This window comes from Sparus aurata, chromosome 20 (assembly GCF_900880675.1).
Source record: "Sparus aurata chromosome 20, fSpaAur1.1, whole genome shotgun sequence".
Taxonomy (NCBI): domain Eukaryota; kingdom Metazoa; phylum Chordata; class Actinopteri; order Spariformes; family Sparidae; genus Sparus; species Sparus aurata.
Genome location: NC_044206.1, coordinates 12,027,832 through 12,052,170, shown reverse-complemented (window position 1 = coordinate 12,052,170; position 24,339 = coordinate 12,027,832). Strand labels below are relative to the sequence as shown.

The following is a 24,339-nucleotide window of genomic DNA, read 5'->3' as shown; positions in this document are numbered from 1 at the left end:
TCACCTTTGGCTCCCCTAAGCACAAAGCCAAAGCCCTCATTGTCTTTCTTCTGTAGGAGCACTGTCTTCTCCTTAATGATGTAGTCACTTTGAGCGAGTAAAGAGGGAGCAGAGGGGAAGTGGAAAGGGGGAGACGGAGAGAGACAGGGAGAAAGAGACAGAGAGAGCCATATGACTTCTATAGCAACAGAAAAGTCTTATTGTCATGCAAATAAAGCATTTTCTGAATGTGGAAAACAGCTATACTGCATCACATTATGAAATCACACTGCAGCAAAAGGTAGGTTGGCTTGAGAATGTCATACAAAAAGCACTGGTGCACAAAAAGGGTTAATGGCAGGGATACAGTTAGTGTCACAATGGGACGAAGTGGATATGAGATGATGTTCCATACTATGGACTTATCCAGCTAGAGCTGACAAGCACTGGGCCGGGGGCAACGGCACATTAGAAAAATGCACATACACTTCACTGATAATGGAAACTTCCAAATGCACCTAAATCGCTGCATTAGCTTTCAGTGCCTCTGGCAGCTTTTGCAAGGATACTGCTTTACCGACTCCAGCGCACCACTACCGGTCATACATGACACTTCAAATTATGTACAAGAAGAACTCGGCCTCTAATCTCCCTACACAAACTGCTCCTTTTGCTCCAAGTCTGCAGGCTGGGTTGGGCAAAAGCAGCGATCACTGACATTGGTGATGCAATCTTATTATGAGACTGTTGGAGTAGTGTAACAGCTGGCCCAGCAAGCTCCTTCATTATTCTATTACAATGTCTGGGACATTTGGCCAAGCTGCTTTACAACCCTTTCTCTAATATAGGACTGGTTAAATGGACTCCACACTGCCACACACAGCTACATCTCATGACTCATTTCTGGACTTGACTTTCTAACAATGTCAATTCACCCTGGTTCTGTGAGAGAGCCCGAGGCTCGAGCAGAGCTGTATGATTTAAGAGGAATTCCAGATATTTCTTTCCAGGGCAGCTCATTTCAGTGTTAGTTTGTGCGCCTCAGCTCAACTCAAGCTGACACTTGACAAATCAGAGTGTTTGATTTCCTGGAAGGGCTGAGCAGTGTGTGCACGGGGACAAGTAGCCTGTTGTAAGAAACTTCTTTATTTACAGTGAAAGCTTGAGTGCCATACAAAGCAGTAAAAATGCTCAAGGACATAATTTAAAATGGAAATATAGTCTTCCGCCCCTCCACCTTTTAAATGCGAAGTTTTTGTGAATTGTGCAAAATTGTGCAAACAGATTTAGTCTCCTTCACTTGAGTCATCAGACCCCAAATCCCAAACCATGCTGCTATATCCAACTTGAACTTTCTGTAAGATAGTATCACATGGCCAGCTGGAGAAAAGTTCTCAGGTTAGTATTTCTTTTAACCAATCTAAATCCTCTTGGGTGGCGTTGAGCTAAGGATGCTATAACAGTGCCCCATCTAAATCCCGGCAAAAGAAAAGGTAAGAGCAGCTAGCTTGTTTAAGTTTGTACCGTTAGCAACCAGCTTCGGGTAACTTGCCATTTTCAGCATGTAGGTTGCTATAGCTCGAGGTTGTTGTTTCCCATAGCGACAGGGATTTTGATAATGCAGAAAGGAGGAGACTGCAGACTGAAATAGTCGGCAAATGACAGGCTTTTACCCACAGTCCACATCCGGTGAGTCAGATTCTGTAACCTGAACACGACCCTTTCATTGGCTGCCTGGCAATAAGGTCTGCAGCCAAGCACCCATCAGGGTAGCTTGGACTTGTAATCACTAAGAAATTTTTTTTTACGTATCATTTAAAAATGCCAACATTTTGATTTACATTTAAGTTTTTAAAGCAGAAGATTAGATTTTTTCTTATGCCTGGCAGAGGAGCCCAGCCCTTCCGACTTCATTCTGCCCTCGCCGTCTTCTGAAACACCCATGTGTATACTGGCACTAAAATAACAATAACAGTGTAATATTATATTCCACACTGTCTCTTACAGTACAGAGCTGGCAAGGTTTTGTGTATTTATTCCGGCAGAGCATGTAATAAAGTTTGGCTGTGGAATCACAGAGGTCCAGTAGAGTCATGAGCGTTGGCCTACGAGCCCGAAGATCCAGACTTTCGACACCAAGCCATAACTTTAGCACTGAACAGACGATCGCTAGTTTCCCCTACTGAGGTCCGTCCCTTGTGTGTTCTCCATCAATGTTAGTGTTTCGCCAACGCACAGCCGCCTTCCAGCCATCTGCTCCTCACACCTCATTCCTTTTTCTCTCACCCTGTCCTCCACCATGCCTTCCTTCTCTGAGGATCAAAGTCACACGGAGTGGGTGGACGGATCCATCGGGCTCTTCGTCCAGCCGCTTCTACAAGGGGGGGAAACACGGCCTGCATCGGTCCTCCAGGTGGTTTCTAAGTTGCGTCGCAGAAACATCTGATCTCCTTTTACATACTTTTTTATTGAACTCGTCTGTCACCACATTGACCACCATCACCTGGCCAATTAGAGACACTAAAAGAGCAAACGTCCCTGATTAATCTCTGTTGGCTAGTAGGACTCAGTCTCTCTGAACTGGCTGCAGTGAAGCTAAAAGCCTACTAGAGACCCGAGTTATTATCTACCCTCCTGAGTCATCCTCTCTTCTATCCACAATTACTGAGAAAAAAGGCAGCTTTTTAACCATTCATCTGCTGAATGAACATGCAAATAGGCAGGCTATGTGGGGACAATCCCCACACACCACAAGTGAAGCACTTGATGTCAGTGACACACACTGTGGATGGGGATGGACATACATTTACGCAAATGTATGTACAGGAGAGATACTCCCACAGCAATCAAGCACTATGACGTATACGCTCATATGTGAAGACCACATATATAATTTATTCAGTGTATACAGTCGCATGCACGCACACATAAACACAAATGCATGCACACACACAGGCATGCACAGAAATGACCGGTATCTTAAATCAGAGCTTGAGAGGAGCTGATAGACCTCACTCTTGCCACTTATTCACTTTCATCCGTCTGTACAGTCAAAATACCTCACATATCCAATGATACAATGAGACACATTGAAAAAAACGGGATGTGACAGCAGCCTTTTTAAAGGAACAGGAAAAAATGGGAAGTCCTGGTGAATGAAAAATATCTGCCTAAAGAAATCATGACTCAAAGAGAATGAAATACACCCACACTGTCTGACTGAAATGCATCAATATGTGCTACCTTTCATGCACTAACACACACGCACACGGCGTTCAGAGACACACGGGAGGAAGACACAGAAATAAACATGCTGCAGAGTCTCCATTCAATAGCCACTTCCGTCCCACAGATTTTCACATGCATAGGAAAAATACAAATTTAAGACGCGCACAGTCTGAGACACACGCACTCACAGAATACATAGCTTATTAGTCTGTCTTTGAAAAGGCACGGCCTCTCAATAGCATCATCTACCTCTCCCCTCTCTCCATTGTCCTCTCCTCACATCCATAGCCAGCCAATGAATGAGGAAACAGCCGCTACCTGTAAATGAACCACACGCTCCTGTTTCTGGGGCCCAGTGACGGCCACGAAGAAGAGAGGGAGAGAGAGAAATCTCTCTCTCCGCATCCCCCCATTGCCATGTCCCCCCCTCCTCTCTTGCGCGCGCTCTCTCCACCACCTCCTCCTCCTCCTCCTCCTCCCCTCCTCCCTCCTCCTCCCGGTCTTCCAGCGAGAGCTCAGCCGTGGAGAGCCGCGAGAGTGGAGGAGAGAGAGCGAGAGAGGTGGGGAATGAGAGAGACAGCGTGTTAGCCTGCGCCCCGCATACTTAAGATGAGGGGGAGACAATGTGAAGGAAGGAAAAAAAAGAGAATACCAGCGATTATCACAACAGGGAGAGAGTGGATGGTGTGTGTGTGTGAGCTGGTACATGACAGGAGGAGGGTTTGGTTGCAAAATAGGGGGAGATGGAGAGCTGGATTGGTGGGGTGGGGAAGCGGGGGATGGGTATAAACGTAAGGCGACACAGGGAGAGACAGCGCATTTGCACATCCACTGACTGCTGTATCACAGATATACTAACAGCTGATTCTCACCCTGGATTTACTCTCTCTCACACACATTTGCAAACTTTGCCCCCCTCCCTTCCATTTCTGCCTCCTCTCCTCTAAAGCAGAGCTGTCATCGCCACACAGCCTTACAAACACTCTTCCTCTTCTCTGAAATAGTAATTGACATTCTCCCTGCAGTGAGGGAACATGCTCTGGATCACCTTGCTCTTAATTGAGCACCACTTCACCACGGTGCTGCAATTACGCTTAACCAACTTAGCACAGGTAATACAACCCCAGTGGCAGGTTTTTTCCATTTAGAACACGAGTACAGTTGCATTAAAGTGAAAGCCCTTTTTTAATGACAGCGAGGGCTGCTCAGCACAAGGGTAATGTCAGCTGCAATGTGTAAGAGGCTGTAAAACCCCCCAGGGTGGCGATTGGTAAGTCATTCTCACAAGCCCGGGGACCTAACCGAACACTTGGTGTTTCATCCTCCTCATGACTCATCAGCAGGATGATGTATGTACACGCAAAGACACACACAAGCATATCCACACGCACACTAACTCTCAAACAAACATGCATAGCTTCATAATACACAGTCGCAGCTGCCCAGGGCTGAGCTGCAGCTTCACACAGATGCCACACAGGAGGAGAAGTAACCCCCCTCCTCTACCTTTCATTATGGCATTATTGTGTTCAGTGTAAACAAGCAGGCAGAGAGGAGAGAGGGAGGCGTGTGGATGGAGGTATTGAGGAGACAAGTGCATTTGTCTGGTGGAACCAAAAAGGGGCAGAGCTGAAAATGACATGACTGCTCTTTGTGCTTTCAGCGCTGACGTTTTCATGTGGGGAAACAATAGAGAACGAGCGCCGTTCAGGATCAGCAGACTTACAGACACATACAGCACACAGGAAGACATGAAAGCACAACACGCACGCAGATACACACATGCAAGAGCATCCTGTTACCTGCAAAAATAAGAGCGTGTCAACTATTTCCATCACCTTTACTGGCCTCGCAGTCTTATCTTACAGTAATAAACCAGCGAGCAGACAGTTCAGTTGCTGCCCACACTATGTGACAATCCACAGCTATATAAGACGCTGTAGCCAATCAGGTTTATTTTAGTTTTATTAGTCCATCTATGTTTTAAACTGGTATCCTGTACAGGGTTGTGAGGGGCCAAGGCCTGTCCCAGCATGCATTGGTACAGAAGTCTGGGACAGTATGACACACACACTTTTTCGGTAACCTAGACTTTTCAGTTTACTGCAGTGGAGACAATTCAGGTGAACAGGATGTCACCATTAAACTTCCCCTGTTAATTACTTTGATTAAGACAATAATGTTTTGTTTCATATTCACAACAAATGAGGCGAACTAATTAAATATATACAGTAATTTGCACACATTTCCAGAACAGAAATCTAAACACTGGATGAAGCCATGTTCAAATTTGTTTTTTCATGTTGTTGAAAGGTTTTTACAGAGGCAACACTGGTAATCCCTTTATATGACTCTATGGAACTGAATATACTGTCTACATAAAAAAAAAGGCATAAAAGGGGATTTTCTCGCCACGTTTTTAGCAATAAATGTTATATAAATCAGGCAATAAATGATAAATGAACAAACTCCTCTATAAAAACCATCAGAATATACATTTGAATAAAACTGGAAATGTTGGTTTGAGTATGCGCTACTAAACTGGAGATTTCAGGTTCAGATTATGAGCCTAAACAGCCTTTAGCATTCCATCCAATTTTAGACTAAAAATTTTAATTAGATTTTAATGTTAACATTTGCTAGCATTCGCGATGTTTATGTTACCTTGTTAATGTGATGCATCTAAATGATTTTTATGTTTTTTCTCCAAACTGGCAAGTACCAAGACTGTTGAAACACAGATATCACGTGATACCAACAGTGTTACACTACTGGCTGACAAACATTGTTAGAAGCTGGAACCAACCAGAATTCTTACACAGACTTCAAAATGTTAAATTCTTAATTGAAAATCATCATATAATGTTTTTGAAGGAAAAGAGATACTTCAATTCTAAACCTTTCTACAAGCTCTGTTGATGTATTTTTGGAAGTTTTAACCTCTAGTGTCTCCCCTTGAATACAGCAGGCTTGTTTTACCACAGGACAGATTTTCTGCCAACTCTTTGCCCCAACGTACTTATCGACTGATCACATGTTGGAAGGGTCACAGCAACTTTTCTTACCTGGGGCCATCGGTGCCGTCGTAGGCTCCGACAGTGACGTTACGGAAAAGCTTCCTCTTGGCTTTCTCGCTGCGTGTCTCTGCAAGGCATGAGCAGGCAAAACACATGCTTAATTTAAACCTTCGGCTTCCGTCATGACACCTCTCTGTCTCTAACCCTCTTTTTGCACGAGTGTTGTGTCTTCAGCGCGGCACACGGATGAATCAAGTATATTAACACCCTGTTTGTTTGTCTTCTGTGTGACATATGGTTTGCTTGCTGCGTGAACAATGCAGCTGTGAAAATGGGAGGAAAGTGAGTTTCTGTGCTGTACATGTGCCACTGTCTGTTGCAAAAGGGGCCTGCTGGTAAGCATGAGTGTGGCATGTGCTGGGTGTTACAGTGACTTAAAGGATAATTCCAGCCTGAGGGAGTGTGTAACCCATTTTTCAGCATGGCCTTCATCTAATCCATGTGTTAGTGTGTATGATTGTCATGTGTCTTACTAACCCACCTCTTGACATTGTTCCCTCACAACTATTAACACTTTCAATTGATAAATAATGATTAAAAAAACAAGAAAAATGGTATTTTGACTTTGAAAAAATAAATATATACATTGAAATATTACTTCCTTTAACCCCTTAAGAAACACCGTTTCAACATAGGAACACCCTTGTGTTTGGACGGAAACCAAAACCTGTGTTCCAACCTCTGTAACTCTGTGTCAGTATGTCATAGAATAACACTTGCACTGGAGAAAAAACTTGAGGGTGTTACCTTTCCAATGGTACCAAGCACATCCCTGAGTCTCAAACTATGTGGGAGCTGTCATGCTTTTAATTTCGGTATGTCATTTTGGAAAAAGAACCTTAAAATGGGGGCGTTCACTAAGAGGTTAAAATCAGTCTCTGAACAGATTATCCAAACACCATAATGGAATAAAACAGGCTAGAAATTTGCAATGGACAGTACAATATTTCAAGACTACCAGGTTTTGTCCCACCTGTTCGATTGTCTTTGGTGGGACCAGCCACCTCTTCCACACAGTCTGAGGGAAACCAGCCAGTGCGACCTTTCACTGTCCCTTCCCAGTATCCTCCCTCACCTACACTTAACACTGAGACGGACAGATAAACAGACGAATAGGGGGAGAGACAGACACAGAAAGATGGACAGAATTTAATTTGGATCCTAAATCCACTCACAAACATATAAGCTATATATCATTCTTTCAGCCTTTGTTGTTTACCTTAAGCTACCTTTTTTATAACAACATTCTCCACTGAGATCAAATAGGACCATGTATTGCTTTGCGATGACTGGATGTGTCTGCTGACGCTTCTCATTTCTCTTGTTTACAATACTCTGTTAGATACAGCGGCTTACATATTTTCCTGCATCTGCGCTACAAGTATTTCTGCATCACACCAAATTATCTGCAGTTGAGAACTTTCAGCTAATTATCTTTCAGACAACATGATTCCAGTGCCAGTAGTGCATTTTTGATAACAGTGATTAAATCTTGACAGGCAGATTTATAAAGCTAAAGTCTATCTCACCTTTAACTTTGTCCCCTTTGCTAAGTGAGAGCTCTCTGTCTCCACTGGCAGAGTGGCCACGAGTGGCCACATAAACCCGTCCTGGCACTGCACTGTACATACGCTTCATCTGACCTCCCCCACTGCCCGCTGAGGTCGCTCTACAGAGGGCGAGGGAGAGAGAGAGAGAGAGAGAGAGAGAGAGAGAGAGAGAGAGAGAGAGAGAGCGAGAGAGAGACACTTACAAAACCGAGAGATAAGACTGTGAGGAAAAACAAGTGAGACAAAGTGAGCTGACATACAGATTGTAAGGCTACTTCAGAGGCAGTCAGTAGTTGAGTCATACTAATCAGTCATCATACCAACAGTAAGAATACATGCTGCAGTCTTGTTTCTACTAACAGTGTCTAGCATTCAATGCATATTGTAAGTTTGGTGTTTAGAAAGTGCTGACAACATTATTTGTTTTAGGATGACTTCAAATATTGTGTTTGGCAAACGGGGTTTCCCCTGTTGAACAATTGGCTGCTACGATAGCATGAGGACCAGCATTCAAAAAGATGTCCTATAAACAGTTTGAAAGATTGGATTGGGAAATGGGGCATATTCAGTGTTTAGCGTCTTAACCTACAGTGTGCATGGACAAAAATGAATTTTTTTTCTACTCCCTTGTCTTGTGATGGTTTGTTTGTTTGAGTTTTGTCTTGTTTTCAAATATATGTGTGTTTACTGCATATGATGAAGCCAAGGACAGATGTGTGTGTGTATGATGATGATGAGCTGTGGGGTTCCAGGGGAGGTTTTATATGTACAGTATATTTCATATCTTATTTATATTTATAAGAAGCTAAAGATCACACTGTTTTTGCTGTTAGCATAAAAGCAATCAAGGAATTGTAGAAATCGATGTCAGTCTGTATACAAGGAATTAATGTAATGAGTCGTGTGCTGATATGAAATAATTTACAGTATGTGGAATATAGATGTCTATCATGCTGTGACTTCATAACCTCACGTGCCAGATGGTTTGTTTCACAGAAGGGATTCCCACGTGATGTGATCTAATGAATCTTGCAGGAATCTTGCAGGACTGTCTCTGTACTATTGCACAGACATTTATCGTTCTTTGATGGTGCATCCCATCTCTTTATTTTATGTCAAGATCAATATAAATTCATGTATAAATATATTTTATTATGTGTCAAATATTTTGGTTTACAGACAAAATAGCTGTAAAAAATAATTTCATCCTCATCAGCCTCAGCTGCGCCTCAGTGCAAATTCTCAAACGTCTATATATTAGCACGCTTAACTGAGATGGTAAATATGATAAACATCAACATCAACAAATATTTGCCATTATAAACAAGTTAGCATTTAACTCAGAGTACCATGTACAGGCTCACAAAGCTGCTAGCATTGCTGTAGACTATTGCAAACTGTAATTTCTAAGTAGAGCTTGACTAATACTTGATTTCTGGGGCTGATCAAGGAGCAAAAAGGTTTGAAGTTAAAATATCACACTCACATTTTTGGAAATAATCCCAAAAATGTGGTTAACAAAAACACCTGTGACAAAAATATGTATATTAAGAAGAATATTTTACAGTATAATTGTGAACCTTATTGTCTTCATTGACTCAAGCGCTTACCCCTAATATCTTTTTCTGAATTATAATCTCTAAAATACAAAAAAAAGTAAATTATAATAAACGCAGATACCATATATCTGTGAAATGCCAATATTGGCCATTAATATATCCTCCCTGATATATCAGTCGAGCTCTATTTTGAAGCTGTCAGCTGGGCAACTGCACCAGTTTGACATTCGTTTAAACTTCTTCCAGGCCATGACTAACTCCTCCATATCTGTTACTTTGCAGGACAACAATATCAATCCACATCACTCTTAAAATAAATGACATTACAATTTAAAATAGTAAACAGTATGCAACATAGACAAAAATAGTAATGTTCCTGCATACAGATGATGGTAAGTGGATATCAACGGAGGCTGTTAGTGGATGGCCCTTAAGGACCTGATCAAAAACATCAAAGTCGTTTCTGAATTTACTTACCCCTGTCTGCCTCTAGGCTGCCGGTGCCTTTCCTCCGTATCACTTTGACCTCCTCTCCCTCTGGATGGGGAGCGAGTACGAGTTCTGGGGCTGCTGGAGCTTCTCATGCCTATTGAGGCCCTGCGCTGGCCCTGCAGAAAAACACAAAATCGAAGCTGATCCTGTAACTCACTATAACTAAAAGTCTGAGAAAGCAAGAAAGCATTATCTAATATCACAAACATCAGCAGATCGGTATCCACCTAATGGTCCTCAGTACCTGTCCTGGGTTGGGATTGGTTGCAGCCTTGTTGGGCGGGGCCAGAGGGTCAGACTGGGACATGGTGTTATCGCTGTTAGCGCGCAGGAGTGGGTGGGAATGGAGTGAGGGGAGAGGCAGGGTGTGGGCGCTCTCTTTTCGCTTGGGAACATACTTTGGCGATTCCAAAAAGGGCACTGAAGATGTGGGTGTGAGATTCACGGGTGGGGGTTCAGAGGTGATGAGTAAGAGGGAGCAAGACGTGAGGAAGGTCAGACGGGTTTGATGTGACGGGGTGAAATGGAGGGAGAAGTCAGGCAGATTGTTAGGGGAAAGAAGGGAGATTGTAAGGGCAAATACATGATAGATTCAAAGAAAAGCAGATGTTGAGAACTGATTGAGATAGTGTGTCATGAAAGCTTACCTATATCAGAGTCTTTGTGGTTTTTGATGATTTCCCCGAGTTCAAAGTGACCGGACATTATAGCTAGCTGCAAACACAATAAACAAAATGAGGTGCCAATTGTTCTAGCTATTGTAATTGCATCTATTTTCTTCTTTCTGTTTTGTTGTGTTGTGTCTCCTTTTTCTCTTTACAAATGCAAGTAGTGCGGGATCATGGGAGTTGTTGTTTTCACTGTATCAACCACCCTTACTCTGCCTCTCACCCAGAAAGTTACAGCATCAGCTGACCGAATGAAATGCACTGTTACCTTAAATAAAATTACAGATTTTTCTATGCAAGTACACAACTCAGCAAAATGTAAACCAAAGTTCGAGACATGACAGAAACGCTGAAATGTTACATATTATATCTTTAAACATTTACCTGAAAAGGCGTCTGGCCATGTTTGTTCTTTGCCTCCTTATTTGCTCCCCTGTACAGAAGAACCCGGACACAGCTTTCCTGATTATTCAAAGAGGCAAAGTGATCGGTTAACACGTTTCGAGTCAAAACAGCATAATTATCATGGTAATAATAGTTTCATGTGAGGGTTCTGTTTCCATACTTGCCTTGTTGTACAGGGCAGAAATGTGAAGTGCAGTGTTCCCTGAGGCATTTTGAGAAGCGGTGTCTGCCCCATAAAACAGCAGATGCTCCAAGTGCTGGGCGAAGCCATGCTGGCACGCCTTTCAACGTCAAGAGAGTGAAAGAATTATCCACAAATTGTCAGAGACAATTTAAAGTGGAGAGGGAGATTTCACACAGGACTGTTTGAATACAATAGAAAATTAGAGAGGATGAAAAGATATTGCAGAGCAGATTCAGAGAGGAAGAAAGCGAAATAATATGTCTTACATCCACATTTAGATCCATAATTACTCTTACAGAAAAAACAGGTCAGAACCAATTACATTGCACCATTGTGGAAAAGAAAGGCAACAAAAAAACATTAAGACAACAGAAACGAGCCTTCAGCAGCCTGTGAGTTTCCTCATATTTTTCTGCGGGGACTAAAATATCACAAGATATGTACAAAGTAAAGAAAGAAAACACAGAGCACGGCAAAACCAAAATAAAATACCATGACAACCAGCTCGCAGCACAAACGCAAATTTACCAGAATGTCACAGAGACATAAGGTAGGCAATGCACCCATATCTACAGTAAGAAAGAGGTAATATCCAAAGCTCTTTCTGAACTGGTCTCAGCCTAAGATGAGAGCAGGTTTAAGGAAACTGTGTGGTCACTTCAGTTTATCTACATTTTGTATCAAATCATGATCCTCAGCGCCTTTGCCTCTGAAAGGCCATTGGGTTGATGAGATGAGAGGATGAAGGGTACCTTATGTATTTCTTCCATTCCAAACTCCTCTTCATCCCTGTGCTATGGAAAGAGAGAAGGAGGGGAGGAAAGAGAGAGAATGGAGAGACGAGTGAGGAAGGCACAGAGGAGAAGGAGGAGTGAATGCTGAGAGAGACTGAAGGCGATGGCACATGACATCAACCACAGAGATGAGACAGGAGACGTTGGTGCATTGCTTAAGTTTACACAAAGAGAGACAAAGACCAGAGATGCTTAAAGGATAAGATCAACCAAAAATGAAAATTGTGTCATTATCCGCTCATCCACATGCTGATGGAAATGCGGGTGAAGCTTCGTAGTGGACAAAACATTATTGTAGCTTCACAGCAAGTAAAGCACTGCAGCATTCTCCTGAACGACTGAAGTAAATAGGGACTTGTTTGCTCATTTGAATACCAAACAATGTGTTAATAATTGAATGTACATGTATGTAATAATATAATGTAACGTAAATATTGTCTTTTACAAGAAATTTGGCATCTCAAGGATTCTAGAGACTTGGATTATGCCAGACGAGCTGCATCGAGCCATTTTTTGGTCTTTTCAATTTTTTTTTTTTTTGTTTTTTTACTTTTCTACAGTTGTTTAGAAGAATGCTGCAACTCAGTTTGTCAACGAAGCTCCAGAAATGTTTTACGGACAATGTAGCTTCACCAGACTTTCCATTTGCATGGTGATGAGTAGATAATGACCGCATTTTTATTTTTGAGGAAACTTCTTCTCCTTTAACATAAAAATATGGAAGGAAACCATGGATAGACGAACAGAGTTGTATTTGAAGAGTTCCTCGTAAAAATCTTAAACTGTCCATTGGTACCTGATGGGACTCTTCCCAACCATTCTCGTCCCTCGTCCCCAGCCTTGCCCTGTAGTATAGCAAGGTCTCGCAGCACGTAGTGTCGCCCCCTGTCAGAACAGTGTGGTACAGCGGGGTCAGGCCACAGCGGTCTTTGTAGTTTGGAGACGCTCCGAGGGACAGGAGAACCTGGTAAGACAAAAGAGAAGCGTGTGGGTGTACATATTCTATCTGTATATGTAAACCTGTAAACAGGGCTTTGATATGGGGTCTTTGAAAGCAACATGAGACAGCTACCAAAACTCCAAAAAGGCCTCTGTTCCCTATCGCAAGAACATTGTTCAAACTAAAAAAGCAGCAGTCACAACTAGACACTAACTCAGTATCTAAGGCACTGTGAAACACTTCTCACCATCTTTAAATATCACGACCACCCACATTTGATGCAGCATTTACAATGGTCATTTATTCACTTCTACATTATTATATAACATGCTGATGTGAGTTTGTGTGTCCTTGTAATACCTTTATAATCATTCTGTCCAACTTGAGTGTGTCTGCAAGTACGTGATTTTAATTCAAAGTCCTTACCAGCAGCCCAGCGTGATTGTGCGCCCGAACAGCTTTGTGCAGCGCTGTAAAACCTTCTCTGTTTCTAAAATCCAAATGAGCGCCGCCCTGAACCAGCACCCTGATGCCTTCCACAGGCAGGCCTGACTGCACAGCCACAGAGAGGGGGGTCTCTGACCCACAAAAGGGGGTGCAGGTCAGGGAGGATTGCAGGGAGAAAAGTTAAGTTAAAATTCACCCTTACAGAAATTCATATCAATCAAAAAACACTCCTTCAGAATAAAGCCATATACCTCTTCAAAAGGGTATTTCCACAGTGGGAGTACAAACTCACCTCCACTGTCAGGGTCATGAAAATTTGGATCAAGACCTTTCTCAAGGACTTTCGCCATTTTGTCTACTGTTCCAGCCTGAACATAATCCAGGAACTTCTTCATACTGGCCTACGTGGGGTAGAGAAGGAAAAAAAAAATGATGTCAGCCAGTAGGAATGAGTATTGTGCACCGGCAGTGTTCAATGGACGTAAGAAGATTTACCTTTGTGCTGAGTTTGGAGAGAGCCTTTTCATCCAGATTTGTCTGTTTATAGACTCTGGTTTTGTACCTAAACTGTGGACCAGAAGAAGATACGTGTGAAATGATCAGTGATTCATCATACTGCAACACAGCTCAGTTTATCAGTGACAGCATACAGAGGAAAGGTAACAAAACTCGTTGCTACTTGTGCTGTAAATCTGTACTTTAGCTGGTGCTTTACAATATGAACAATCCTCTTTTTTAAAGCACAGAAGCAAAGTTAGAAATCCAGTCGATTTTTTGTTCGTAGAATGATGGCTTGCGCTTTTTTAGCAAATAATTGTATCGAGTTCATTTTTCGACATTGCAGCTCTAAAGCCCAAAAAAGCACTATCACTCTTGTTAACTGCAGCTAAACTCTCTCCCACTCAAAAACTTTGGAGCAGCTCCATGATTAATTTCTTTACAATACTGAGTCAAATTTGAATTGTCTGTTTTTTGATTGCATGTAAAGCTGAACTGGTAGAACGTGCCACTAAAATACAGATAGATTCCGAAAAGAAAAAAGTGCATGCAGCAGTATTTTGTCTTTTGGCTGGTTTGATGAGGTAATGTAGGTACAATTCCTGGTTTAATAGGTGCTGGTCATTTCTCAAAATTCATATTCGACATAAAGCTTTTATTTATAGATAGTGAAAGCATCAATTGTATACATTTCTTAATGAAAATGTAAATGGTGTATGTGGAAGCAAAGAAGACCAGCGGGAAAAAAGACTCAATGGTGATTATTTATTCATCGTTAAAACAGTTTGTCCATACAGGATCTAACACCCTGTGTATCCCTACATTTCAAAATATAATGCACTTATGATATATCCTATTCCAGGCAATTCTGACATTATATCATGGTTTATTGGAGGAACCATCTTGACCAGAGCTAAAAATGTGAGTTTAAATATTTAAAATGGAAAATAATTAAACAATGTCCGGGCAGCGGTAGTTCACAGTGTTCTCATGTGGTGGTCTAAATGTTTCACAGCCTTCTCTATCCTGCCAGGAATAAAAATCAGGGGGTGAAATTAAAAACACTGCATTTAAATATACTCCAGAGAATCAGTCACATTAAGTCGTAAACATAACATCCTTCAAAAAGATGAGTAAATTGATTTCAGGTGGGTCTGCCTTCCACTTCCTCTCGGAGTGGGAGTCAGCGTCAATGGGAACCACCTGACTGGACGTGCTGTACAAACCGATCCACATACTGAACCTCAGACAGCAAGAGAGCAGCTATTTAAAACCAGAGGCGCATTTGGCGTGGAAAAAGGAGAACATGTGGCCGAGTACTGACAATAAAATATTACAACATGGTTGTTGGTAAGTGGTGGTACACATTAAGAACTAACAGTATCCAGAAAATACTATAAACCAGTGAATAATGGTCCAATTCAAGCATTAATTACACTGATTTAAACTGGCATTACTCATGTTATAAATACATGCATTAATGGAGCTGCGAGATACATTCTACTGTGGGGCAGAATTTAGTTACAAGGCCAGTCTGTACAGAGACATGTCCTCATCCGGAACCTCACCAAGAATGTAAACACTCTGGTTTGAAGCCAAAGTGCAGGATACTCTTTCAGCCCCACCCAGCTCATCAACATTTAGCAGCTGGACCACTAGAGGGCACTGTGAGATAATTTTATCACAGCATGTCAACTTCATATCGATGTCTTCCCACAGTCCACGTCCTCAAAAAGTGGGGAAATGTAATTTAATTTGTAGGTTACATAATGTAGAAAATACAATTAAATCCATGGTGGATGTTATTTTCGGCGAGGTTTGATTACATTTCGTTTACTGTGTTGAACGTGGGAATTCTAATTTAAAAAGCCCTAATCCTTCTGTAATTTATCAGCAATTGCAGAACATTCCCTATTGGTATTACTGAGTTATGAGCTATTAAGTTTTGAAAGTGCACTTATGTCATCAAACTACAGGAGCTCCAAAAGAGTAAAAAAGTAAATTTGCATCTGTAACAGCTGCTGTTGAACTTTTTGTTAAAGCAGTATTTTCTGACATGCAAAAAAAAACTTCTACATGATACAAATACAAATATATATATCACATACAAATATCTATACAGAGAGCATTCGGTCAGGGTCAGTGACCACTCTATATTTTCTAGGAATTTGGGTGGTTGTAGCACCATCTTTTGGATAGTTTATAAGCTAATTTGTAGTGTTTCTTAGACTTAAAACATGTAATTCTGTCAACTCCTGGGCCAACAAATAGATAAATCAAGTAAATCCCCATCAGATTGTGGTGGAGTGTTCTTGGCAGTGTCGAGAAGTTTTTAGAAGACTTCTTCAGCATCTGGTCAAGTATTTTCTTGGGTATTGTTGCTGCTACTGGCATACTTGGACACTGAGTCAGGTTAACATCATTTCTGCCTCCATACCTCCAGGTAAGGCACCCCTTTCTCAAAGGACTGTGAGTAGTCTCGCAGAGCGCGCTCCTCTTCCAGGAACTTGGCATCCCGTCCGTCTCCAGCCGGCTGGAAGAGGCCGTAGTTGTAGGCGTCCCACAAGGACTCGCTGAGGGAGCAGATGATCTGCTGCTTAGCGATCCACACTGTGCAGTCCAAGTCAAACTGGAGACACCTCTGGCAGACACACAGAGAGCACAGGGAGGCGTGGAGGTCAGAGGCCTCAAAGCTGGAGTTTCTCTTGTCTACACCTGCTCTGGATGCACAAATTATACCACACTGAAAATACTCCACAAGTGAACATGCTGCATTCTAAATCATATTTTGGTAAAAGTATTAAGGCATTAACAGCTAACTGTACTTAAAGTAAAGTACTGATTCCCTACTAAAATGTTCCCAGTCAGTGTTTTACTGTAAAACATGATGATTTGGATTAATATTATTGCTGCACTCATGAGTATGTTGCATTTCACTGCTGTAGATGTTAAAGCTAATTTTTAATTCTTTATAAAATGCTGGATAGCTTAACAGCAATATATCATATTCTATAAGATCATATGTTTGCAGTATCCTGTCAAAAGTGAACAAAAACAACTCTGCTTTCAGCTTTTTGACACTGCATTTTTCAAAGAAGGTTAAAACATTTTTGTCTTGCTTAAGAGTGAGAATTTTCTCAGCCCAACAAAGGAACACTTAATCCTTCCGTTTATTACAAACCTTTGTACTGGAAATGAAGGGCATTAAAAAAGTGTGATCAGAATGTGACGTTTCTAGTAACTTAAGCTTCTCAGACAAATATTGTAGAATAAAAAGCACAATATTTTCTTCTGAATTGCAGCTGATTATGAATATAAAGCTGCATAAAATTGAGTTTTTACTCATGTAAATGTAGTTGTACTGAGGTTTTCGGTGACCTAAGTAAAAAAAAAAAAAAGGGTACTTTAATGTGAAAGTTCACAGCAAGGTTTGTGGGTTATCTGGAACAACAAGGACAGTTTTTCTAGAAATAATTGCTGCTGTTGAAATTTCTAAGACATTTTGGGATGCTTGACTCAGATAAACCTCCATACTGGTGTCTATATTGATAAGCACAACGATCTATATTGTAAGATATCACTAAAGGTAAAAGGAAATAAATATACACATATTTTTATCTAACCATACTTACAGTCACAGAATCGAGAAGGGCAGCAGATGAGCCAAGTACCTCATTGGCTGTAGGTTCAGGGATCATGTAAGCTAGCTAATGTTAGCTTAGCCAATCTAGAAAAGTAAGTTAACCTACTATGGAGGCTAACTGAAATTTAGCTTCATGTCTAAGACTAAGTGCATTTTTTGAGTGCTGTACCTGAGTACATTTTGGAGAATTATATATTTCCATTATATGCTACTTCATGCTTCTACTTCACATCAGGTGTAGTGTAATATTGTTGTTTATACTATACGTATAGCTACCTAGCCACATGCATAGTCTCAGTTGCTAGTTATTCTATAATACCTTTTATATGATTAAATACTGTCTGTATACATCTTAGTGCTGCATCAAATAAGCTATAAAGCCTTTTTAGCCTTGCTTTTATCACAGTTTCTCTGATCTTAGTCTATCAAAGGTTTTTCTTTCTTTCAACACGCAACATCTTTTCTGCCACTGTCTCAAAAAAGAAGCCGTTAATTAATGCAGCTACTAATTCAATGGTGTTTTTTTTTTTTTTGCATGCTCTGCTGTATGCAAACTGTGCACACACATAATTATATGAATACACACAATTTCAGCAACATTAAGTCAGTTTGGTTAATACAGTAATTAAGGGGATTTGGTTATCATGGGTTAATCGTGTAGCATGACAGTTTTAACATCAGTTGGTGAATGATAGATGCATGAGAATGTGGTGTGTGCAGAATATGAATATATTACTTCTAAATGATTAATAATTTGCCACATTTGTAGAAATAAGATGCATCTACTGTATTTTCGCACCACTTCTTCTCTTAGCCCCTATTGAAGAAGTAAAGATTCTATACTGGGATAAATATTTCCCTTTAGTTACTGTCTTCTTTGATCTCTGCATGCGTAATATCAGATTTGCACCACAAACCAGAACAGAAGGAACCAGTGTGGAGAGAAAAGCTCCTTTGCCTCTTACTATATGTCTGTGTGTGATACACCAGAGGCTCACAGGCCAAGATGAAAAAATACCTCACATCTATTATGTGACTGTGGTATGCTTAACTAGATTTCACAGTGATTTGTGCACTGCCCATTTCCTCATATTATTCCATTTTCTTGCATTTCCACAGGAAGGCCATCTCGTTTTTATGCTTTCTTATTAGAGTATGGAGCCGGAGGACACAGCTGACCGGTAGCGGGGCTTAAACAGCAGGACTGAGTGATCTGAATGAGATGTATGCTTCTTGCTATTGTTCCATTTCAGAGAACTGTAAGTAAAATTGCACAGCTCAGCACACTTCCATGTCCTCTCCGCACCCCCCCTGGAGCCCCCCCACTACCTCCACAGCCCCCCCACCACTAGGTTGCACTATTTGATAGTGTAGCCAACTCTATTGGCATGGCAACCGGTTCATTAGTGAAGGCAGGCACCCGTTGCCGTAGCAATGTCTTGGTGGTCCCTGGGAGGTGAACCACATGATGAGGATGTGAGTGTGTGTGTGCAAATGAAGGGAGTTGTAAAGTATGTGTGTTTGTGCGCTCTTATGGGAGTGTAATTGTGCAGACGAGGGCATATAAGTCTACTGTGTGTGTGTGTGTGTGTGTGTGTGTGTGTGTGTGTGTGTGTGTTTAGGAATGAGAAATCGAGTGGCCAATCCCTGGGAGAGAAGTCTAATGTAATGTATACTGTATATTACTGTGACACTTCACTTCCCCATAGTTCTGTTTTAAACAATCAAGGATTTTCAGAGATCTTTCTGGCACTGCTTGTCCCCACTCAGGAGAGTCATTTAGGCCTTCACTGTGCAGTATTTTGGTTTATGTAAATTCATATATTTCCTCTTTGCTTACTCACTCCCCAACTCTCTCTTCACAGCATTCATTTCCTCTCTGGCTCTCTTTAACTAGCTCCTGATATTTACCCCCTACTCTTCATCTCCCTTTAATTCAGCTCAATAACAGTTCAGCTCCGAGGTCTGGTTGGTGCGGAGTGTTTGTCAGTGGTGTGCATAGCGCAAAATGATGCCTTTGGCTGAGACTTAACAGCAACACTGATGCCTTTCACATATTTCTTCCTTTTCCAGCATCACTCACTTCGCCAGCTCTCCCCAAACTCATTAAAAACCTATTAGATAATTAGCAATTACTGTTATATTGAGGGCAGATTAGCTAACATGTAGAACAATCGGCATGTTCTGGGAGTTGAAAATGGAGAAGGAAAGACAGGAGGAGGGGTTACAGCGGTGCACCCATTCTCACCTGGATATGATGTGTGTGGGCTGGACAATTCTCACCTGCCACCATCATACAGCCGAGAGCTGCTGGAAGTGTGAATTGATACTGACTTCAGTTTTGGAAACTAATTAAGACCATGCCCGACCTAAGGCAGATGCTTGCATGGTGTTGTTGACTGAAAGTGCCTGCCCTAGCAGGATACTCTACACAAGTCAAGCTCTGCATTTTCTCCAACTTCATTTTGGGACACATCCTTGGGCTCTTGGGATGAGTGGAATGAAAATGCTTTGAAATAAGAGATGTAACTGTTTGGTCATTTGACTCAGATGTAGAGTCAACGCTGCTGCAAATTTACTGTTTTAAATCTTAAGAGAATGGAGAGTCAGAACAAGTTCAAAAACAGAGTGAATGTGGGAGTTAAATAATAGAGGAATAACACAGCAACCAAGTGCTGGCCTGGAATGCTTGCTGAGGGGCCTGAAATTGGAAAAGTGGGGACCAGAACCCTTTTGTGGTTCTATTCTTATCAGATCTCTTTTGACCGAAAATGTCACAAATCTATACAAGCTTACAGTATGTGTTAGAATATCACATTATCATTATACAATTATATACCCTGCCATAACAAAAATGGTCTTATCAAATTTACTTTTGTCTGTACTTGCACAAAGATCGGATTAGTAAATGCAAAATGCATTACTGGCTTAACATTGTAAAGTAGCCTGAGCTATTATGACATTACATTTTTATATTCTGTTTGTTGGATTAAAGCTATCTCACTCCAAGGCAGTAATACCAGAGAGACTTGGGTTGAACTACTTCCTCATTTGGAAAGACCTACAGTCAGTGCCCTGTTTGCGAGGGAGACTTTTTTTAAAAACATAGATACTTAGACTTCTAAATGTTAGATCATGGCTGTTCACTCTTTTTAATCCTAGATATGAGAAACTGACCTTTGTGCGACATTATTTTTGTCAGCCTTGACTTTTCCCTCATTTTTGGAATGGATTTTTTCACTTGAAGGTGTCTATGTTTAGTGATATTTTTTGTATTATATCTGACCATAGTGTTTTTGATGAGAACATGCACCTACTGTTTGTTTGATATCAGGAATTCCAATGCGGAACACCATCATGGTCAGGAAAGTGTCCTCCAGCGGAACCATCGTGGTCATGCTACGCTCCATGAGAGCTCGTCTCTTCTGCAGCGCATTCAGGCCTGGGTGATGAGGCTGCTGATTGGCTGCGATGAGATTCTGCTGTTGCTTATTGGCCAGCTGATGATGCAGCGGGGCTTGATTGGTCATGTATGCGATGCCCCGGTTGCCCAGGTTACCTGGCCTCAGTGGCCGGTCTGCTCTCTGTCTACCGACCACAATGGCTGCTGGTTTAACCACCTCACCACCTTGCCCTTCCCAGGGTGGTCGTCCTCCGGTCATTTCCTTCTCCTCGAGACCCTCTAACCCTTCATCCTCCGTGTCACGTCCACCTTCTCCTTCTCTGTTTTCTCCTCCCTGCTCCTCTTCCTCGTCGTCATCCTCCCCATCTTTGTCATCCTGACCGGGATAAAAGTGCTCATTATTTCCCAGCATCCTTTGTGGTGCAGGAGTCACTGCAGAGAGGGCTCAGTGACATAGCTGTCATGGAGACAAAACATGGCTATCCCATGTGACTGGCTTCATCCTTAGAAACATGCTGTGGGAAACAGGCAGAGAAGGGAGTAAACTTTGGTCATTTAACTTATATCATTTCACTGAAAGAGTGAGCTTAGCAGAATAGAATGTGTATTTCAAGTATGTAAAAAGACACGTGCAATAACAGAAAAATTAGCCACCGGCAATGCTAATAAGTCCACATGTGTGAATGAGCACAGAGCTGGTCCACATTTTCCATTTAGCCACTGGGAATGCATCGGGGAATAGCAGGCTGATAGAGACACTCTATATATAAACTCTGTGAATTTGCATCACAGCTTCTTTGCAGAAGAGAGTCAGTTGGATACACAGTTTAGTTTCACACCAGGTCAAGATTATTGCTACTTTAGTGGTAATGGAGCCGACCTATGTCTGAGGTACAACCCAGGGCTAACAGCTAAATGTGAGCTCCTTAAAAGGAAAATTCCACCCTCAGTTACTTCCACTGATGTGTCCTTTGTTACACATCATGTTCACTGTGATGCAGGTGTTTTTCTTTAATGAGTTGTTGTTATCAACTCTCTTGGTGTACTGACTGTTCCTACACCTTCCTTAACGATATCGACATGGTTCAGTGATGTGAAACTGACAACATTTAGAAACATGCCTGAACTTGTTGTGCAATGTTCTGTCGAGCTATAACAGCCCAAATAAGAACAATATGGCTGGTGGTATACTCCAAACCAAATGAATTGTATTTTTGCACAAGCAACATGGTGCATTCACAACACAGAACACTGGGACTGTGCTTTGATTTGAACTTATTGATCACATGCACTCAGATGCAGAATCTGTAAACCATCGAGGCTGTGTATATTAAGTGGGAACAGGGCTCATCTCAAAGAGAATGGAGTGGCAGTGCTGCTGGGTCTTTATGTTGATCACATACAGGTGCTCTTGGGAAACTTCTGCCTATTCCATCTTCTAAAGGGCTTATTGCATGGCTGAAATATGTATAGTCTTGAAAAAAATACAAAATGCAAGTCACTTAATCCAAGGCACACTGTGGGATATTTGCAAAATGTAAAAATATCTTGGATTGGATTGTTTTTGAAGGAGACTTGCTTTTATATTTTTATCAAGACTACATTTCGCCTATGCAACAAGCCCCTCACTAGATGGAATAAGCAGGTTTTCTTATTGCTTCAAGGCACTTGTAAGTCGCTTCTACATACAATCAGTCTGTTTCTATCAGAGCTTGCATGTTTTTTAAGAGAATATGCATAATTCAATTTATTTGAAGTATGCTGCAACAGTGCAGGAGTTTCTCTAGCAGAGAAAAGTCATGCCCCTTCATTAAAATCAAATAACAGTTGTGGCTACCTGGCACTCTAGTCAACTTAGGGCCTCCTGAAGTGGAAAAAACTCTACAAGTGAAACAGATGTATTTTTTCATGAATGTCTGCATAAAGCCTTCAAAGAGGACTTTGTTCTTTGATCTTCAATGACTGACATCAAGATCTCTTTAGATAGCGAAAACGTTTCCTGCTATTGACTGAAATTCCATGAAAAATATATGCCTGCATGTGGCCAGTTATCAGCAGGGAGGACAAAGTATCATAAAATCATAAAATGGACCCACAAATACAACTTGCATCACCAGCAGCTACTTGAAAACAGCCGTAACCAGGGTGGATTTTTGCTTTAAGATTGTTTCATTGCTTTTCAGATTTGGCATACTGGCGCCTCCATATGTTCTGTCCTGGTTTTTCTGTGGTGGAGTCTGGCTACAGGGGCTTTGCCATCATGCAGATCTGGACCATTGCCAACAGCCGCCTTAATGATGGTGAATGATGCAGGGAATCTCCCATTGTCTCATTGGCAGTTGGGTGCTCTGAATATCATACGAGTTGGGAGTCTGAAATAGATGGGTACCAAAACGCTTAGATGGACAGATGGAACTCAATAAAATATCACATGAGAATATGGAGACACAACACAAATTAGGACATGTACCGAAAACTCATTCAATCACAGATTACCAACATGCAGATAAAGAGTCAATCGGTTATTAATAAAATACGTAGAAAACATGGTGTTAATGGAGGTTAAAGGGGCATTAAGATATCTATGACTTTTGACTTATCAACCTCTATCGGTGACCAAGGACATCGACAGGTGTCTGGCACAGCTTACAGTGGCCTGTAATTGACATAAATAATAATGGAGAGATAAAGAAGCTAGCCAAGAGCCAGCAATCCAACAGAAACATTTGATGAAGAGGTCATAGAGTACACCAATCAGCCACAACAAAAAGACTAACAGGTGAATTGAAGAACATGATCATCTTGTTAAAATGCAATGCTCTGCTGGGAAACCTTGGATACTGGCATTCATGTGGATGCTACATAAAACATACAACACACACAAAGATTTGCTTCGGATCAAGTCCACCCCTCATGGCAATGACATTCCCCGATGGCAGTCGCCTATTCAAACGGGACATTCCAAAGCGCCTTACTGCAAAAAACTGCACATTAATGTTTCTAAGATAGTCACAAAGAGTTTAAGTCACCACTCTGGCCTCCAAATTCCCAAGTCCCAGTTCCAATTGAGGATCTGTTGGATGTGCCGGTAAAAGTCTGGTCTAAGGAGGACTGACCGCACAACCCTCAGGGTATACACCACAGGACACCTCTAGAGGTTCTGTATCCATGCATCAAAGGTTCAGAGCTTAGATCCAGTGTTTCCTCTGCATACATTCAAGTGTGGTCGACCTCCACAGTGAGAACATTAACACCACAGCTAGATAAAATGAGATTCTGAAGACGATAATCAGGATAACAAAACAAGCATAAGGCCCAGTGCACAGAAGTAGCCCTTTAATCATGATCAGTAGACTTAATACAAACAAAAGTGTTGTAATCCATTAAACTAAAACCAACAGGGACTGAGGCGGAACAAAAACCATAATTTACCCCCGCCACCACTGCTTCACAACAATTACAGCAAAAACAA

General features: G+C 41.5%; 1 protein-coding gene across 12 annotated transcripts in view; it reads right to left on the bottom strand.

Annotated features, from left to right (window-relative positions):
- Positions 1 to 24,339, bottom strand: part of LOC115571060 (SH3 and multiple ankyrin repeat domains protein 1-like) — a 62,095-nt gene that overhangs the window by 12,047 nt on the left and 25,709 nt on the right. For 6 of the 12 annotated variants that reach the window (XR_003981873.1, XM_030400095.1, XM_030400089.1 and 3 more), the window contains 16 exons: positions 20,782 to 21,382; positions 16,259 to 16,462; positions 13,819 to 13,890; positions 13,616 to 13,724; positions 13,303 to 13,454; positions 12,733 to 12,900; positions 11,895 to 11,936; positions 11,123 to 11,239; positions 10,938 to 11,015; positions 10,533 to 10,599; positions 10,130 to 10,305; positions 9,871 to 10,001; positions 7,814 to 7,953; positions 7,258 to 7,371; positions 6,273 to 6,351; positions 5 to 87 (listed from right to left, as the gene is read on the bottom strand). Coding sequence is in view for 11 of the 12 variants with exons in the window: in XM_030400095.1 (XP_030255955.1) it covers positions 5 to 87; positions 6,273 to 6,351; positions 7,258 to 7,371; positions 7,814 to 7,953; positions 9,871 to 10,001; positions 10,130 to 10,305; positions 10,533 to 10,599; positions 10,938 to 11,015; positions 11,123 to 11,239; positions 11,895 to 11,936; positions 12,733 to 12,900; positions 13,303 to 13,454; positions 13,616 to 13,724; positions 13,819 to 13,890; positions 16,259 to 16,462; positions 20,782 to 21,279 (2,230 nt within the window). In the remaining variant the exon portion in view is untranslated. Of the gene's footprint in view, positions 1 to 4; positions 88 to 6,272; positions 6,352 to 7,257; positions 7,372 to 7,813; positions 7,954 to 9,870; positions 10,002 to 10,129; positions 10,306 to 10,532; positions 10,600 to 10,937; positions 11,016 to 11,122; positions 11,240 to 11,894; positions 11,937 to 12,732; positions 12,901 to 13,302; positions 13,455 to 13,615; positions 13,725 to 13,818; positions 13,891 to 16,258; positions 16,463 to 20,781; positions 21,383 to 23,471; positions 23,524 to 24,339 lie in introns of those variants that run through there. The other 6 variants (XM_030400096.1, XM_030400097.1, XM_030400098.1 and 3 more) reach the window with 4 other exon arrangements.